The following is a 19,481-nucleotide window of genomic DNA, read 5'->3' as shown; positions in this document are numbered from 1 at the left end:
AGACATAGACATGACATGAGTTAGGGCCAGCATTTGGGCAGTCGTAGCTGTTTTGCCATGGGAGCAGCCCATCCAGCTCAACTGAACTGTGGTGATGGTGGCATATGGAAGGTGGCGGCAGATGCAGGATGGTGTATTCTCTGCCTCTATTTTGACTGAATTTGAGGGGAAGTGTGCAGATGGGGGGAGTGTTCAAGTTGTCTGTGTCTGTGTTGTAGCAGCTGGGCTAATACCCCGGACACTCTTTGAGTGATGCCATGTGTCCTGTGTCTTAACCCAAGACCAAGTTATGGAGCTCCATGTGGTGGGCAGATTATAGAAATCAGGTAGAACCTCATCCTTAAGCAGCACTGAATCTTTGGTATCCCTACTAACCCTAGTAGGAGCCTTAACAGGGCAGAAGCTGATGAGTCTGTTAATTATGGGGGTGCTGGTCAACAGCTGGCTGAACATGAGCCAGCAGTGTGCCCAGGTAGCCAAGAAGGCCAGTAGCATCCTGGCTTCTATCAGGAATAGTGTGGCTAGCAAGACTAGGGAAGTAACTGTCTTGCTGTACTCAGCACTGGTGAGGCAACACCTTGAATACTGTGTTCAGTTCTGAGCCCCTCGCTACAAGAGAAACATTGAGGTGCTGGAGCGTGTCCAAAGAAGAGCAGCAAAGCTGGTGAAGGGCCTGGAGCACAAGTCTTATGAGGCAGCAGCTGAGGGAACTGTGGTTGTTTAGCCTGGAGAAAAGGAAGCTCAGGGGAGACCTTATGGCTCTCTACAACTGCATGAAAGGAGGTTGTAGTGAGGTGGGGGTTGGTCTCTTCTCCCACGTTAGAAGGGATAGCACAAGCAGAAATGGCCTCAAGTTGCACCAGGGGAGGTTTAAGTTGGATATTAAGGTAAATGTCTTCACTGAAAGGGTTGTCAAGCATTGGAATAGGGTTCCCAGGGAAGTGGTGGAGTCACCATCCCTAGAGATATTTGAAAGACATGTAGATGTGGCACGTAAGGACATGGTTTAGTGATGTATTTGGCAGTGCTGGGTTAAGGGTTGTACTCGAAGATCTTAAAGGTCTTTTCCAACCTAAATGATTCTATGATTCTATAAAGCCGTGCGATCTTGGCCAGCATTAGCAGAAGGAGAAAATTCATGAAAAAAAAAAACCCAACCCAACCAAAACCCCAACATTTTTAGCCCTGTCATTCCAATGAAACCTGTCTGTAAGGGTTACATCATCAATTATGTTTTATGGATGTGTGCTAAACTGGGGAGTTGGTGAAAGCAAGACTTTCTGTATAAATTCTTCAGAAAGATCCAGGGATGGAGAAATATGTAGTAATTTCTTCCAGTGTCATGGCAACCAGCTCTACCCAGAGGAGGCATCTCATCAATTAGGTTAAATAATTAGGAACAACACTGAGTGAAATGAAGAAAAACAGCTTAGAGTGATGTCAGGTGGGAGGCAGCTAAACTTACAAACAAAATAAACAAGTATGCTATATCACTTCTGGAAGACTTCAGCAGAGGGTGAAAGGAGGTGTGGAGGGGAGGAAGAAATTGAAGGAATTAATGAGATAGTGAAAAAAATTTGTGATAGAAACTTATTCACATAATACAGAAAGTATTTAGTCAAACCCTTAGTTTTGTTGAAAATGTATTTTTATTGAAAATTGTATATTTTGAAGAAAATAGCTAGTATATACAAGTTGGGGGTTTTTTGTGGGTTTTTTTTTTTTTTACTTCCCAAGTAATAAGTCTGTGTGTTCAAGATCATAGAAAAGTTCTCTCTTGCTCCTTCTCTTATGGTGTTTTTCAGATTTTTTTACACGAGAAACTGGGGGAGAAAAAATCCTTCCCGTTATCTTCTGCTGGAAAAGTTTAAAAAAAATCAGAGAAAATATTTTCACTTTGGTGGTGGAAAATGTAGAACATAGTAAAGAATTCAAGACATTGGGTTTCTACTTTCACTTTAGAAGATCTTCTAAAACTACAAATTTGGATTAGAAAATGCACAGCTGTTACTTTCTCTCATTTTTCTGCTAAACTTTACCGTACTCCACTAGGAAAAAGGTGGCAAAGTAATAAAATGGGGAATAATAATTTTTAAAAACAGTAAATTACTCAATTTTATAAAATACTTCATTCTGAATTTTCCAATGAAAAATAGAACAGGGACAATTGAAGTAAATGACAGATATGTAGCAAAATTGAATAATTTGTCTTTCTTTGTAAAATGTGTGTATAAATGTCAAATATAGAGTGATTGTGATAGTTGTTATTATTATTGTTTAAAATGAATAGACATGAAGAAAATTTAAATAGTTTCCCAAAGGCCTTTTGCCCTGCCTTTGGGAAATTTCCCATACAGATTCTTAAAGGAAAAGGTACACATAAATGTTCATTACCAACCCTAAAACTCACTAACATCAGCAGCTACTTTCCATTGACCTTAGTGAATTACCGATCACAACCTCTGGGAAAAATGAGTTCAGATTAATATCATTAAAAACCAAAGCAGGTGAGCTTGCAAATTTGGTTCAAAGTGTTTTTATTTAGGTTAGGTCAAGGTGTTTTAATGTTATGCTTACTAATATGTACTTGCAGGAATAAACACTTGCATAAAATGAGAAATATGTGGAAGATTGTTTCTCCCAAGCAATCAGTAGAGGAGATGAAGAGGCCTTCCAGTATCTGAAGGGGGTCTACAAGGATGCTGGGGAGGGACTCTTCCTTAGGGACTGTAGTGGTAGGACAAGGGGTAATGGGTTCAAACTTAAACAGAGGAAGTTTAGATTAGATATAAGGAAGAAGTTCTTTACAGTGAGGGTGGTGAAGCACTGGAATGGGTTGCCCAGGGAGGTTGTGGATGCTCCATCCCTGGCGGTGTTCAAGGCCAGGTTGGATAGAGCCTTGAGCCACGTGGTTTAGGGCAAGGTGTCCCTGCCCATGGCAGGGGGGTTGGAACTAGATGATCTTAAGGTCCTTTCCAACCCTTACGATTCTATGATTCTATGATTCTATGATAGGTATTAAATCTGAATGCCTAAAAAGATTAAAGGAAATATTTGCAATTTGATCAAACAAACTGTGGGGAATAAAATGAACTCCATTGGGATTGGTTTTGCAAAACTGAATAAAGATGTAAAGGAAACAGCTTTGCAAAGTCAACTACAATTAATAGTTCAGAGTAAATCTAATGTACTGTTTTGCAGGAGCTTGGGAACAAGCAGGCTGGAAGGCCTAAAAAGATGTGCTAATAAATGGGTTGTTGAATTTCATTTTCATTGGGACTGAAAACTTCCTCCTGCAAGGTTTACAACAGTTGCTTACTCACTGTAGTCTTCAGTGGTAGGAACAACTGAATGTAAATTATATCTGCCCGTATTAGTAGCACTACCTGGTTTAGGTCATTAATGCAGATGGTCCAAAAAACCTGACAGTACCGTCAAACTCCCTATTCCCCGTATGATCCCTATTCTGTTTGTAATTTCAGGTGTTATTGCCCCTAACGAAGGAAATTAATGGCATACTTGCCCAGCTATTAGTGCCTCTTATCAGCTGAGAAGCAACTGAGGATGCTTCATGTATTGGCAAAATAAGTGGGGGGAGAGACCCTGCAGTAATTCATTCAGCTGTCAGTATGTGAACAAAGCCATCAAAAGCATCAAGGTCACTTAAATTAACCTATTGCATTCACTGTTCCTTGAATAAGGACCATAGCTGATCAGCATTGTTATTGGCACATGCAATGGTGTGACACGGAGACTGCCAAACTGGAGGATTAACCATACTTTAAAAATTAATGCTTACTTTTGCTGCTCAAGAGTTAATGTTCAAGAGACATCCTGTAACTGTTGTAAGTGTTGGGTCACATCTTGGACATTTTTATTCTGTCAAATCTCTCGTTTATTTTCACTGGACTTTTAGGGTTAGCTTAGTCACTCTTGGATAAAATCCAAGAAAGAACAGCTTTGCCTGTATTTGCCCTGCTCTGGGAAATAGTCAGTCCTGCTGGTGATAAAATCTTCCCAATTATTGGGACCTAATCCATGATACTAGCATAAACCTAAAAAAATTAAGAAACAATCTAATTTTGCCCAGATTTTTGTTGTTGTTGTTCTGTACCTGTAGTTGTATCTAAGTGCATTTTTTTCTCCCTTCTGCTTCAGGTCTTTTTTTCTGCTTACTCCTCAAATTAGAGTTTCTAGTTTGATACATCAATCCCATCACAAAAGTGATTGTGAAAAGGACAGATGAAATTCAATGTCAGTGCATGCAAATGAATAAACATGGGCAAAAAATAGCTAGCTATACCTGTATAATAATGGTTTCTAAATTAACAGTTATCGCTCAGGAAAGACATCTAACTGTTATTCCAGATAGTTCCTTGGAAATATCAGTGTAATATTCAGTACCAGTCAACAAGAGGCAAATAGGATTTCTAGACAAGTAATTGAAATGAATGTTGTTGCACCACACTGCACTGTACTAAAACAGGATTTTGTAGGATTAAAAAAGGTGTCTAAAAGGGGGCAAGAATGAAGCATGGAATGACTTTCTCAGATGGAGAGATCTAATAGACAAGGGCTGTTCATGGCTGAGAAAAGCACAGTGGAGGGCAGCTTATGGAAATGAAGAGTGGTTCACAGGAGATGAAGGTGAGCAATTACTCACTTTCTCTGAAGGGGAGTTGGGAGTTGCCAGTGTAAAGGCTGGGACAGCCACACTTGCAGAACAGCGTGACAAAATACTATGTCACATGATGTTTTGGTGAGAAAAAAACATAAATGAATTTGTAGAAAAGAATTAGATATTCTTGGTTGAGATGTCTGGTTGGTGGCTAATAACGGCCATGGACTGGAAGCAATGGGCAGTTTAAGAAGTCCCTGGTCTCTAGGTTCATGGAAATCCGGAAGGGGTAGCCCAGAGCAAAGATGGCCCGTGCACCTTCTTTCTTGTACTCTGGTCATAAGTATGCAGAAAGGGCTGCAGTCAGAGGAAGGATTTTGGCTTAGATGGGCAATCGGTGTGATGCTGCGTGTCACTTCTGTCACCGTACACATCTCTGTGGGCCTTTCACAGGACATTTAAAAATGCTACAAAACGACCACAAAAATATGTTAAAGGAAAGTGATAAAATACGCTCAATTATTCTCCTCAGATACTCTCCAGACGTCAGTGTAATTTCATTGACTTCAGTGAAATTAGTGTTAATGTAGAAATGGAAATGCAGCAAATCTAATTCCAGCATCTCCTTCCTGGAATAGTGAGCAAGAAAACAGAGAGGTAATCAGATAGAAACAAGTGCTGATCAGAAGGAGTTGGACAGGGAGGAGGAGAGCTCCAGAAGCTGCTGCCAGGAAATAAAGATACTTTTCCAGTCTCTCATAGTTATGGAGAGTTCTGCAATACATGCAACAGAGGCTGAAATGAAAAGCCAGATTTTATTTGTATTAGTTTGCCAATTTATGCAATCTTTTGTTCTTCTGTTCAATATGCGCAAACCCCTTCTACCAGGAGAGCATCAGTGGCTAGTGATAGTTCCAGCAATGTTTTTATTCTTGGTATTATATAGAAGGAAGCGGTGGAGAGCTGTGGGGCTGGTGGAAAGAGGTGGAGGTAATGCTTAATACAGTATTTAGATAGCTCTTGTTTCATCTGAAAACAGAACTGTTTGTAACCTATGGAGTGCTGATGTCCAGTTCTACATATATATATGTATATATATTGCTGTCTGATCCTCTGATAGACAATGCAAAAATATATTTAAAGTGTTGCCTGTGCCTGTCATTTTGCCATGCCATTGTTTTTCAGCAGAACAGTTTGTGGCACTTGCAAAGGTGAATATGGAGAACATCTTCCTAGGACCATAGATTTTCTCCCAAGTGCCATAAATACTACCTGAATATACTGAGGTCCAAACTGACGTGGGTAGAAGATGAAACCCTCTCACTAAGCGCATTCAACTGATATCTTCCCCCAAAACCCTTCTCCACAGGTGAGGACTGACTTCGTGTCAGCAGTGAGTGACAGCGAAGCCAGAGACCTATGACTGAAACGTGGTCCTACCAATGTGTCAGGGCTGTAGGGGTGGAAATGCTTTGAATACATAAAGAGTTAATTGATAATGATGAATGCTAATTTAAGAGGCCAACTTTTTTCCTCCCTCCTCCTCTTGGTAGGATGAAGTACAGGGTAGCACATATGATTTCATAGAGTATGAAAGTGAGATACATGCTCATTTTTGCAGTTGGGTTTCACTTGGCTATTGACTATTTTACAAGACAACCACCAAAGAAGCTCTGAAGAAGCTGTCAGGCTCAATGACAGCTCAGCATCTGTCACAGCTAAATCAATACTGTGATGAAGGACAGGTTCCCAAAGTGGATAATAAAAGCAGAGTAAAGTTAATTCACCTTGAATGACTGAAAATGTTAGTGTGAAATTTTTTTAGACAAAACCAGCATCATTCCAGCAAAATATGAGAGGTGCTGAGATCCAGCCCTGAGCAGCAGTCTACCCGAGCATTGCCATTAGCGGGAGTAGGGAGCAGGCTTCACACCAGTCATGTGCTCAAATGCTCTGATAAAATGGAAACCTGGTGCTAATAAATTGGGCAAAAAGGGGTTTGCATTGGCCCGGATTGCTAGCAGTGTGCTAGGAACTCATGGTTTGGTTTTGTGGAAAATATTCCATTATAATATAGATTGGAGGAGGTGTACAAAGATAATGAATGTTCCATTTTTTCTTAAGCTGTTAAGACTTTTTTTTTCATCAAAATAGGATTTTCTCCCATTGTTCAGGTTTCAGAGGTTTAAAATTAGAAGACGGGAGGCAAAATGTTTTGCTAAGAATCATTTTAGCTTTATAAAAACCTGGAGGTGAAATGTTTCAGCTTTTTGTGGTTTTGATGTGTTTTTTACAGTTTTGGGGTTTTTTTATTGGGTGGTTTGGTGTTTATGGTTTGGGGTTTTTTTTGGGTTTTTTGTTTGTTTGTTTGGGTTTATTTTGTGGGGTTTTTTTCACCCTTGGTTTTAGTGTAAACACTTCAGGAAAGGCAAATTTAATTTGAGATAGACTGGCAGCATCACATAGAAAGTTTTGTATACAAAATTCTGCTCAGCTCTATCCAGAGATGCTGAATTTGCAGGACTGAGAATTAGAGGGAAGGTGCTTCTGTAGGTGACTTAGATGAGTAAGAAACATTACCATTCAGTTCAATGAAGCCAGTTTTGTGATCATTTTACAAAGCAGAATTATTCTCAAAATAATAGGATGCAAACAGCATCTCCAAATTTGTTGCTTTTAATATTAACAGTTAAGTACTTTATTTTGTTCCTTTTTTCCCTAAAAATACCATACATGCAAAAATCCATCCTCACAGAGTTCAGGTTGATGAATTAAAATTTGGAAAGAAAGAACTACTGAATTGAAACAGAATGCTTTACCCGTGGTCTATCTCATTAATGTTTTCAGGCAGATGCTGTGTAAGCATGCGCTGTTATGCTAACAGGTGTGGTTACCACACCTCTCAAGGCTATATGTGACCTGTGTTTTATAGCTGGAATAATACATCTAATTGTCTCAAATCCATTCTTACTAATTGTGCTGAGATAAAGTTGAATGTTTAATTAAATGAATAAGTGAAGTTAGATTTGTAAGGAATAGAAAGAATGAGCAAATTAGGAGAGGGAAAGGAAAATCAGAAGCTGCAGAAACTCTGAGCCCATTCATATTGTATGTTCACCTTTAAATTTACATACAGGTGTATCTGTGTGTATGTACACTTATGTATATATATATTTGTGAATATCTAAAACATACCAACATATGGATTTATACAGCAAAGACTTTTACACTGGCATATGCAGAAAAAAGAACCTAGGAGCAGAGAGCTAGAAACATCTTCTAGTATAGTTCAGTACTTTGAAGGAATGTTTACAAATTTCCTATTATATTTTAGCAAGACAGGCAATTTAGGTGGTGTTCCTCGGGGTGCAAGTGATGTTCTGGCAGCCTGCCTCTAGCAACATTGCTATCCTGGGTTCATCTTAATGTGACAAGAACTTGGTGTCCCACTAGAAAATTCACGTAAAAATATTACAGGGAAAAAAAAAAAAATCAGCAAGAGAAAAAATCCTCACAGCTCAAATCTGGCAACAAGCTGTCAAGTTGTTTCATATAGTAATACTGACAGCTGCCAACTTTGCTTAGAGAACTTTTTTCTGGAGATGATCCCTTTGGTTCCTGTGCTTCCATTCTGTAGTGCTGGAGACCCTTTGTGTCCTAGACTTGTTACTGGTGACAGTTTTGGCATGGTGAGGCACAGTGAGGAAGGCACGTGGGATGGTTTTGATCCACAGGTGCCAGCGCAGGCCAGTAAAGACAGCACTCTGGGAAAGCAGCTTCTTTACTTCTTTGATGGAGAAAGGGAGACATGTATGTGATGGGTAGATGATTGTTTGACAGACGTGAGTCAGCTTTTTTTGCAATACTGTGAGATTTGCATGGAAATGAGTTAATGTTAAAGATAATACTCAAAATAGAGAAAATGATAAATTAGAGATGGAGCAAAGTGCTAGAGCTATGGGGTTGCTGGCATTCATGGTGAACATAATTCTCATGAATTTTGGTCGTCTTCTGCCTCTCTGCTTTCCTTCTGCATCCACTGCAAGTGATTGCATTGTAATTAACATTTACCATTGCACAGGACTTTATGCAGCATGTGAAATGATAGATGTGCCATTTGGTAAGGAGGCGACGGATTTCTGAAGAAACAGGAATGATGAAGCATGAATATAAGAAATGGTTTAGCTCACTAGTTAATTATTATTTGTGCTTATGTCATTCTGTTCTTATAAATGGAAATCTAAATATTCCTCCCATAATCATCACTGCCAAAAGCTGCAATCCATTAGATCCAACTTCCAGAATGGATGAAATGTGTAGAAAAAGCCTTAACTCAGCCTCTTACTCCAGAGCTCTTGGGGAAAAAAGTTGCATAATTAAGGGCCCTTTACTACAAGACAAGGGTTTTTCAGGCAAAGTGGGGTTTTGCCTCTCATTTAACACAGGATAATGCTGTTTGCCCTGCTGCCTGCTGTGGTGTAATTGCAGCCATTTTCAGGATGTGTATTCCGATATGATGCTTAACACCCTTGAATAATATGATGAGGGAGAAGCAGACCCTAGCAGACCCAAGACATGCAAAGTTTTCAAGTTGCAAGAAAGTGCAGGAAATTGCATCCAAATGCCCAGAGGAGAGCACTGAACCTGTGCTGAGCTGCATTTCTGATAGCTAGGACCGTTTCTCAGGTGAATGAACATAGGCTGGCTGTGGTAGGGGTTGTTGAGCAGAGATGTGTGTGAACTGTTATTTCAAGCTGGTTAACATTTGGATCATCAGACCCAGGCACCTGTTGGACCCTAATCCTCAGGGAGGCCAATGTGTAATTTTTTGTCTATGCTGCTGAGTAGCCTTATCCAATCTTAGATCATGTCCATCGCTTCCTCAGGGCTAGAAGCCAAACACACTGATAGCTGTGGACAACAGTAGCCTTAATTTAAGACTGTGTTTTGCATTAACAGTTCAGCCAGTCTTGGTTTGCAACAGTGTGCAAAAATATTGCTAGTCAGATCATCACATTTGCATGGTGGAGAGGCATTGGAGCTTTAAAGTAAATATTTTCTGTTAACTGAGTGCTCCTATGGAAAAAAAAGAAAACCAACTCACAGTTTCACCATTTAAAAATTAGTGACTATACAAGTGCAGTTGAAAGCCCTTACTTTTGTAAGAATTTATGCATAAAGTATTCAAAGTACCTAGCTGCCTCCAAAGCAGCTGTTCCACTCTGCTGAGCAAAAAGTGTCCCCTATAAAGGCAAGAACAGCAAGTGTAAGTTCGTACAGTATAGCATTGATGATCATCTTAATTACATAATTATTTAGTCCTCATCAAACAAATATCAGTGTTAACAAGGATATTACAGACCTATATTATTGTTATCCTCTTAATTTAGAGTTTGCATTACTATAGTATCAGGAAAACAGGGGTGCATGTCAGCTGGACCCACGGAGGAACCATGCATCTTATGTGTCTGCAGCATGGCATGTAGGAACGCCACCACCTCCCTGCACTGGCAATGTGGGATATACATCTGGATGCAGGCACTCTAAGTAGAATGTGTAGGCCATGGTAATGATGAAATCAGACTGACCATGGTATGCATTTGCCTAGATGCAATTGCGTCCAACTCCCCCTTGATTTCAGCAGTCAGATGATTTTGGTGAGAAGTTCAGAGCTGAAGTTAGCTGCTGAATCTAGACCTTTTCCCATTAGCTTCTCTCTTGCAAAGTGAGTATAACAATGCATTGCTTGGGCTTGTGGGAGGATAAATATATTGGATTATCTGCCATGGGATAGTACAGTGATAAGATTGCAGGGGTAGTGGGAGGAAAGATTTTTTCTTTGCTTTTGGTGCTTTTGGTACTTTTGGAAGTAGACTGAAAGCTAGTACGCTCTGGTGTTGATATCTCCTCCCTGTTAATGGGGAGTAACTGTATTTAGGATACTGAACACTGATGTAAAACTGGTGTCAGCATCGCTGGAATGGGGGAGTGTATGTTAATTGGGGCCAAGGATTCAAAATCAAAATTGGCCTTTGAAGACCTGTAAAACCACGGGGTTGTGTGGTGCTTTCACTAGCATGGCTGGCAGGCAGGAGTGTTGCTGTGGGATAGAGGTGGGAGGCTGTGGCTGGCATCAAAAATGTGCTATAAACAGTGATAAGGAAGGGGGCTTACAAGGATTATTTTATTCAGAATAATATCCTTCGTTGAATAATGTTAATGGCTTTGAAGAAAGGTGTTTACTGTGAAAGCAGCAGTCTATTGTTGCTGCTGCATCTTAGTGAGGCTGTTGTATTTAGGAGGCGGACATTGCACTGTGCTGTCGGGTGTTGCACTGAATAGCATCTGAAAAAGTTTTGCAATGTAATCCGAGGTATTAAGGTGAGGTGGAAAGAAATAACAGAAAACTGCTCATCTTTTAAAATAGTAAATCAGGTATTTGGGTACTGGGCTTATATCTAATTATATTTAGTATCTCTATATTGGAGTTTGTATTGAATCTCTCCTGAATGATATCACTTTAGTAATGTTAAAATAATAATCTTGGAATAATACCTCATTCCAAAAATTCATTGAAGAAGGTGCAGCTAGCCTCAGCATGACAACAGGAGTATCTATGTTTTTCTAGTATCAAGGCCTCATAGAATCATAGAATCATTAATGTTGGAAAAGACCTTTAAGATCATCAAGTCCAACTGTAAACCAAACACTGTCACCTCCAGGGATGGGGACTCCACCACTTCCCTGGGCAGCCTGTTCCAATGCTTGACAGTCCTTTCAGAGAGACAATTTTCCTAATATCTAATCTAATCCTTTCCTGGCAAATTTGAGGCCATTTCCCCTTGTCCTACTGCTTGGTACTTGGGAGAAGAGGCTGACACCCACCTCACTAATCTTCTTTACAACTAGAGTTTAGGGGCATATTGTATATGCTTAGATTAATAATAATCTAGCATAGAGCAGACCATAGGGAAAATTAGATTTCTTAAGCAAGCCTTCAGTTCCTAAAGGCAGATGTTCCTTTCTGGACATATTTAGCATACAGTCAGGATAATCTGACTGTATGCTAAATATAATCGTTTATATGCAATGTAATAATTTTATTTTAGAAAGGTCCTTGTTTTTAAACAGGCAAAAAACTTAGGTAACAGTATTGCTAAATCAATCAAAAATGGTTTATGTATGTACAAATACAGTAACACACTTTTTATATATAAAAATATATAGCGCTTAGACCCTTGTCTATCAATTAGAGGATATTTTTGAACACTGAGGAGTAAAAATAGAAATAAAAATAACAATTGAACCACTTACCTCACCTTTACGACTGAGAAAAAATATTTCTGTATTATTATATCAAATTGATCTCTGTGAAATCTAGTAAAGACTTTTCCAGAGTCACACACATGGGACAATTAAGTAAATAAGCGTTGCATGACTGTAGTAACATAACAGGAAATGTCTGGAGAAGTGCAGTTCATAGAAGAGAAGGTGAATAAATGCAATTTGACCTATCCGGACCTCTCAAGAAATTGGGTAATTTCACCTTCAACCTCTGTAACATCATTTTTCCCATTTCTTGTAAAGAGGGAGACTAAATTAAAACTATTGAAGTGTATGTATACCTTTAGAGATTTATTTAGAGGTTTTTTAAATCCTCTTACTGTCAAGAGGATTTTTTTTCTTCAGTATTTTATTTCCTTCAGAAATTTTATTTCCTTCAGTATTTTATTTCCTTCAGAACCTTTTGCAAATGATCTTTACTGCCAGTTCCACCTGCCAAAAATAATTAAAATCCAGAAAAAGTGAAATGCCCTTGGTAGCACTCCTCTGCCTTTGTTTTTTGAAGGTGAGGAGGAAGGTTCACACTTGGCACTTCAACGTTTGCTCATTAAATAGGGATGCTCTGAGAAATCTTTGTTTGCTTAACTACAGGCATTAAGGATTGTTGATGAAGAGCCTTAAAGCTTTACAGGCTGAAAAAGGCAACAGCACCTTTAGATGCTCGCCAGCAGGGGATCCAATCTGCTCTGGAGGGGATCAGCTTCCTGAGCTGAGACATCCTGGCCATCTAAGGAGCTGATCCAGTTCACCTCTCTGTCCTGTCCCATCTCTGTCGTATTTGCAGCTCATGCAACTACCCCAGCTGAAAGTTGGGTGGGGAAGAGCAAAGACAGGTAAATTGTATTTTTAAGGCAGACTAATCTCTTCTCATTAGACCCTCCGAAGCAGAGGACCCTTTCCCTGCAGAGAAGTGTCACAACAGGTGTCACAAATGCAATGCAAATTATTTATGTATTATTTCCATATCAGCACAAACTTGTTCTGTTGCATACCAAGACCCACAAAACAATAAATAGTAGAGTTTTTTAAATGACCTTCTTTTCTAGGTATCGTATTGTGGTGGTTTAAACCAAGCCAGCAACTAAGTACCACGCAGCCACTCGCTCACCACACTCCAGCTTTTCCCCTTCCTGGGTGGGATGGGGAAGGAGAATTGGAAGAATGTAAAACCCCCAGGGATGGGGAAATGATTTACAGTGCTCAAAACCAGAAAACGAGTCTCAGCAGCTACCAGTGTTGATGTAGGGAAGCACCACAGGTGAGGAGAGTAGTTGAGGCACGACTTCAAAGCTAGGAAGATCTGAGTAGGTTCCGTTTAAATATTTGCTAAAGGCCCCCCATGCAGTAACCTGTAAGAAAAGAGGAATATTTAGATGAACTCAACCATGTGTCTTTACCGTTTCTGATAGGAGGCAAAGGAAGGCTTTGATTTCCAACATAGAGATAATGCTGGTTTTGTCTGTGCTGACTTTACAGCATGTAGGCTCCTGAATCCTGGCTTAGTGAGATACTGCTGGGTAATGCTTTCAGTGATTTTGCAGGCTTGATCCAATGATTTATTCTATTCTTAATTTCTTGAACATACATATTCATTTAAGTAAAACTTTCCAGGATGCTGTATTAGAAGACACAGAACTAGAATTTCTCTTCTGGCTGTATATTTTCTACAAATTGTCTCTGCCAAAGAGTAGTTCTTTTGCAGAGAAGGTAGTATGTGCCAGTTGCTTCAGACAAGCTGTTTTTGCCATGGTGTTATTCACTGTTTTCAACCTGGGAGGTGTCTGAGTTGAATCTCTCTTTTCCTGACCGTACAGGGATCTGTGTCACATTTTTGGTTAGCCTGTGTCTTCTGTGTAGGTTTGCATGGTCACTTGGGTCATATGCATTGTAACTGCATATGCAGTCTAGCTGCAACTACATTTTGGGGACAGTTCCAGCTTCTCTTTACATTTGTAGTCACAGTAATTTGCAGGTGCATCTAACGCCAGAGAGGAAGACAAGAGACATTGTGCACTCACACATCTGATGGGCTGAGTTCGTGATAAATCAGCAACTGTTCTTCAGAAGGATGAGGGATGTTGCACTTAGAAGTGACAATTCATCAAGTTTTCCCTTCTACAACAGTCAAGAAGAATGGAAAAAGCTGAAAAAAGAAAAGTCAGGCGGCATTCATCAATCTAGATTTTTTTTATAATCCACATACTCTTTGACTGTTGATATATATCTGAATGCGTATAGAGATAGAGAAAATCTTTCTGTAACTAGCAGGTGTGATGCAACAATCAGTAAAGCAAGCTAAAAACCTACCCTTGCAAAGAGCTTTGTTTCTGGATATGACATACTGTATCAATCCGCTGTGTTTTCTAAAACTGAAGCCTTGTGTTCGACTTTGTTGCACATTGTGTGACCTTGTTTGATATGTTCTTGTGTGTCAAGACAAGACTTTGGTAAAACAATCAACATCACATATCTGATGAACTTCAGCATCTAATTTTTACATGGATGTAGTAAAAAGCACTGTGAGAAATTGAAGTACATTTTTTCTATTATAGGTTTTAGGAAAGCACCTTTTTTTTTGTTAATATGACCTCTCAAATAGGTGTGGTGAACAATAGTAAATTAGTATGAAAGAAAGTGAGTTTTTTGAATGAGGTAGAAATGTGGTGTTGTGTAGAGGGAAGACATTATGCACTGAGTGATGGAAGACATTATTTCCTTTCACAGTGGGTTATTTCTTGCCATTTGTAGGCTGCAGTTGTTTTTCAAAAAAGCAATTTGGGAATGCATAGCTGCATTGTGCTATAAAGCACCTCTGAACAAAGATTATTAAAAAATGACAGGCACATTTCTGTGTATTTGATAATGTCAAGAGCAGAAGTAATGCCACACATTGGTGTTGTGAGATACCAGAATAATTCTCTTTTCTGCAAAATCTGTAATGCATAATGGAAGAATGTCATTTTGGGCTTGCTTTCAAGGGTAATTACATTGTGACTCAATAAGGCACCTTACTCTTACTTGACTTTGAAAGAATCTTTCCATCTACCACTATTTAAGACAGCACCAGTAAAGGTGTGCATTTAAGTTTTTGCTTAAATGTTTTGCCAAACTTAGCTTTCAGTCTCCATCAAACAATGTTCACTGTATCACACTTGTAATAATATGCTGAGGTTTATGCCTTTTCAGTTGGAAAGGCTTACTTAAAGCATGTGATTTCCTCAAATATGGCATGTCATTCTTTGGTATTGCACAACTCAACTTGCTGAGCTTTGACAGTGGTGATGGCACATGTGGAAAGAGGAGAATCAAACCAGAAGAGAAGGTGACTCCAGGAATGGGTTTGCTTCCTATTCTACCATGTCCTCCTCCTGCCCTAGTCATATGCCTTCAGCAATGGGACTTTCTGTTGTTCACTAATCAGTTTTTCTCTTACTGGAATTGTTGATGACTGGCATCCAGAATTGATATGACATACCCAAGTCGTCTTCTGGGACTGGCTGTGAAAGTAGACTGTGAAATGCCACTCTGAATCTTTCTTGTGTACATCTCAGCTTTTGACATAGGACCCTATTTGTATAGATAGCTCCTTGACAGTCTTCTCACGTTCCTTTCTTCTCCATTTCATTTCTTCCTTGGGACTGAGGCCATTCTTTACTCATAGCACATGCTAACTAAAATGATCTTACAAGAGTTCCGCATGATTCTTTGGATAGTGCCTTCAGAGTTTACTGGCAGGCTGAAGCTACATTTGAAAATTAGTTTGGATTAGGATAGAGTGTAGAGTTAAAATACACTGTCTGTTTTTAAATAATTCCATGTGTGGACATTATCTGTATGACCGATTTTGTAAATTAATGCACAGTGAGTGGCTGTATGAGCTGTATGGGTAAATTCAATAAATAACTCTGTACATGTATGTGTGCGAGAGTGTATGCATAAATAGAATTTTTCAGTTTACACCTATGTATTTGCAGTAATTTGTAACAATACATAAAATTCTTTGATGTTATCCTTGAATTACAAGTAGCATTTACTGGACTTTACATATTTATTTTTAATCACCTTTGGTGTTTTTCAGCTCTTCTTTATGCAACTATTTTTGGAAACGTCACCACCATTTTCCAGCAAATGTATGCCAACACCAACCGATACCATGAGATGCTGAACAATGTGAGGGATTTCCTAAAATTATATCAAGTCCCAAAAGGCCTTAGTGAAAGAGTCATGGATTATATTGTCTCAACCTGGTCCATGTCTAAAGGAATTGACACAGAGAAGGTATGAGTGCATGAGGTAACAATTTAGACAGCAAGAGTTTTGTGTCTGTTGTGTACATTCTTGGAAACAGGACTGTATAACAGCATATAACTTACTAACAAGTCCTTAACTGCATGCTTCTCCATTATTCTGTTTGTTTTGATCAAAACCTGGATGTTTTAAAAAAGGACTGTTTTGCTGCTTTGGAAATATGCCTTTATTTTCCATTATGGTAAATGTTTTCAGATTTCCAGTCTTTCTTTGCCTAAATGCTAAGTAATTTTAATATACTTAACAATTGAAATCAATGGGAAATTGGTCTTCAAATTAGTCCGTGAACGTAATTTGGTGTCTAACCTACATTGGTATTATTCTGAAAATTATTGGCATCTGTGAGTTGCAATGAAATGAGTTTGATTGGCTTGGACCTTTGCTGATGCCCAGGACATCGACATATCCATCAGCATAATTAGTATAGGATTTAATGGCAGTAGAGGTTGATCTCCTTGAGATAAAATCTCTCAGCTAGAACTTAAGGTCTTTGGTAGGGAGATACAGAAAATGTGGCACTGCTGGCAGCCATGAGGGGTAGAAGTCCTACAGGACTTTAGCCTTCAGAAGGGACTGGTCATTCAGGTTTCTTCAAAAGCTGATTAAAGTAGAAGGTCATCTTTGGAGAGTGATTCACTGTGTGCCAGGATAGACCAAGTGAATTGTCCTAAGGGCCTCTCTTTCCCCATGATATGTGCAATGAGTCTGTCTAGTCTTGGATATTTTAGAGAACTGAAGTTAGATGGGAAGGTTTCCACCTGCAATACCTTGAATGTAGGCAAGATAAAAGAGTTTTAGGTCTAGATTTTTGGTTAGTGGAGATCAGCAACACTCCTGTGGCTTCTGTGGACCTGATACGCATCAGCTGAAATTAGGCATTCAATCTCCAGTTTCCGTGAAGATTTCACTCCTGGGAACTTAAAAGGCATGAGAGAGGGTAAGAAAGTGTCATGGCAGATTAATATCTTAAAATGTCTAGTACTTGCAGAGATTTGAAGTTCTTGCTTCAGTTGAATCTATTGCGAGATATGTGATGATGATGCAGCTTGCTCAGATATGCCAAGATAAAGTTGCTACACTGAAAAATTTAGTCTTACATCATGCTGATGCAACAGCAGTTATCTTATTAATCATGGGCTGTAAAATTTGGATACCATCACAAATACAACTGTTTTCAGTAAGAAGGATTTTGATTTCTTTGATTCTTGCGCTTCAGTGTGCCACATTCTGTAATATGTTAACTTCCTATACACTAATACTCTAACTTCCCAATCCTGATTCATACAGTGTTAAAAGTGAGCTTTTATAGTGTAAACTACTGTAAATGCATTCAGTCCTATCATGTAAGCTCAAACCATGTAAAATTCAACTTTCATTTGCATTTATCTCCTTGCAGTTAAGCCAGAATCCTGTATTATTCCACTGCAGTTTCATTAGATTTTAATGATGCTTTGCAGTGAATTAGGAGAACCTATGCTTTAATTACTGAAATTTCCTTCCATAGTTTCCGCATGTCCGCTTTTATAGATTATAAAAATGCAGTTAGAGCCATAATCTTCGACTCATGGTAAGCAGTGTTCTCTCATCTGTAAGATTGTAGTGGCTGCTTAGCTAGATAATTAATATGGCTGTAACATCTGCGACTTGGGTTTTTAACAATTTTCCCTTGGTAAAGACTTGCCCAAACTTAGGCCTGGATCCAAAACCTATTTAAAACAGTGGAAGGATTTCAGGAACCTCTGCATCTGGACATCAGTAGTTGCATCTAATCGAACTTCCCAGAAAAGCCCATGTTACAGAAGATCAGGAGACAAGATAAACGTAAGAACTTGAGCATCGGTTTGAATATTTTGGTGTTTTCTATCCCTTACAGCCTGCAAGTCTGTAAAAGCAACAGCAGCAGTGGCCGGTAGTGCCTGCACTGATCATCCCTGGGTCTGTACAAGTGCAAGGATCAGGCAGTTTCCTTTGAGCTGCAGGACCTTAACCAAAGTCAGGATTTGTTTTAGCAAAACAGTGGAAAGCTGTGTTGTAGTCAGGCAGCCTTCCTACCTTTATCTCCACTCAGGAAGGTGTTGTGATGTGCTTCACCAAAACAAAAAAGAGAAAATGGTGTAAATCCCAGCTGACAAATCATAGAAACAGTGGTACAGTCCCAGAAACTAGTCATGTAGGGTGGATCATTTCTCTTGCATTAGGTCCTTCATTACCCCTTCAAGCCCACTTGTAAGACCCTCTGCATTTAAATGGAATGCATCTGTACTAAACCTAGAGCAGGAAGTGGATGGGAGTACACTGTAGGGGCCTCCAAGGTACACAAAGTCAGATTTATTAACAGCGACACCATGGGGTAATGAGACTAAATTGGATTTAGCTGAGTTGCTAGATCCAGATAGTGTTCCAGTGTAGGTTGGAATAGGGGATTACTGTACCAGGTCTGGAATTGCTTCTCTGCTCTGCTTTGTCCGACGAGCTGGACGTGACCTTAGGGGTTTCTTCCAGTGTAGTTTTCAAAGCTCCAATAATGGGATTCTGACCAGTCTGTTGTCTAGATATCTTGTGATTTCCCATTCTCCTTAATTTTGATGAACTTTTCAATAAGTTTCTTATTATCTTGCAAAATACATGTGCTTGTGACACATGATAATTACTGAGGAATTTCTCAACTTTTCAGTTTCCATCAGACAGCTCAGTTTCCATCATCCAAGGATGTTTTTCAACCTAACATACAGGATTACATCCTAAGATGTTCCAAATATGTCTGCATTGTCACACTGAAATGTGTTTTGCAACATCATTTACCTCAAATTTATAATACATTTCATTCAGTCACTCAGCATGTTGAAATAGCTTTGTTTTGAAATCCAAATTCAAAGAGCAAGAAGGCTAATGTACTAACAGAGAATGAAATTTCTTGTATGAGCGTTACAGTAGGTTCCTATGGTGATAAACAATCCTAGTAATTTGATGGAATAAAAATAAACACATGCCTGCATTTCTTTGATAACTGTAGATTTTAAATTAATATGCTTGAACTTAAAATATAATTTAATAACTTGATTGGAATTACTACCACTTAACATGTAGATTTGTTGCATCAGAGCTCAACTATCTGTGCTAGAATGACACATTCGGTGTGTAGTCTTAAAACAGATCTTGGCTAAAACTGATGAGTCCTTAGATGGAAACTGAAGGCAAAGTGGAAGTTAGC

General features: G+C 39.1%; 1 protein-coding gene across 2 annotated transcripts in view; it reads left to right on the top strand.

The window, feature by feature from the left end:
* KCNH5 (potassium voltage-gated channel subfamily H member 5) overlaps positions 1–19,481 on the top strand; it is a 165,033-nt gene that overhangs the window by 84,889 nt on the left and 60,663 nt on the right. For both annotated transcript variants that reach the window (XM_030484218.1, XM_030484219.1), the window contains exon 8: positions 16,041–16,240. In XM_030484218.1, coding sequence (XP_030340078.1) covers positions 16,041–16,240 — 200 coding nt within the window. The remainder of the gene's footprint in view (positions 1–16,040; positions 16,241–19,481) is intronic.

Source organism: Strigops habroptila, chromosome 4, assembly GCF_004027225.2.
Source record: "Strigops habroptila isolate Jane chromosome 4, bStrHab1.2.pri, whole genome shotgun sequence".
Taxonomy (NCBI): Eukaryota; Metazoa; Chordata; class Aves; order Psittaciformes; family Psittacidae; genus Strigops; species Strigops habroptila.
Note: the sequence above shows the minus strand (reverse complement) of the source record. Positions and strands in the feature narration are given on the sequence as shown.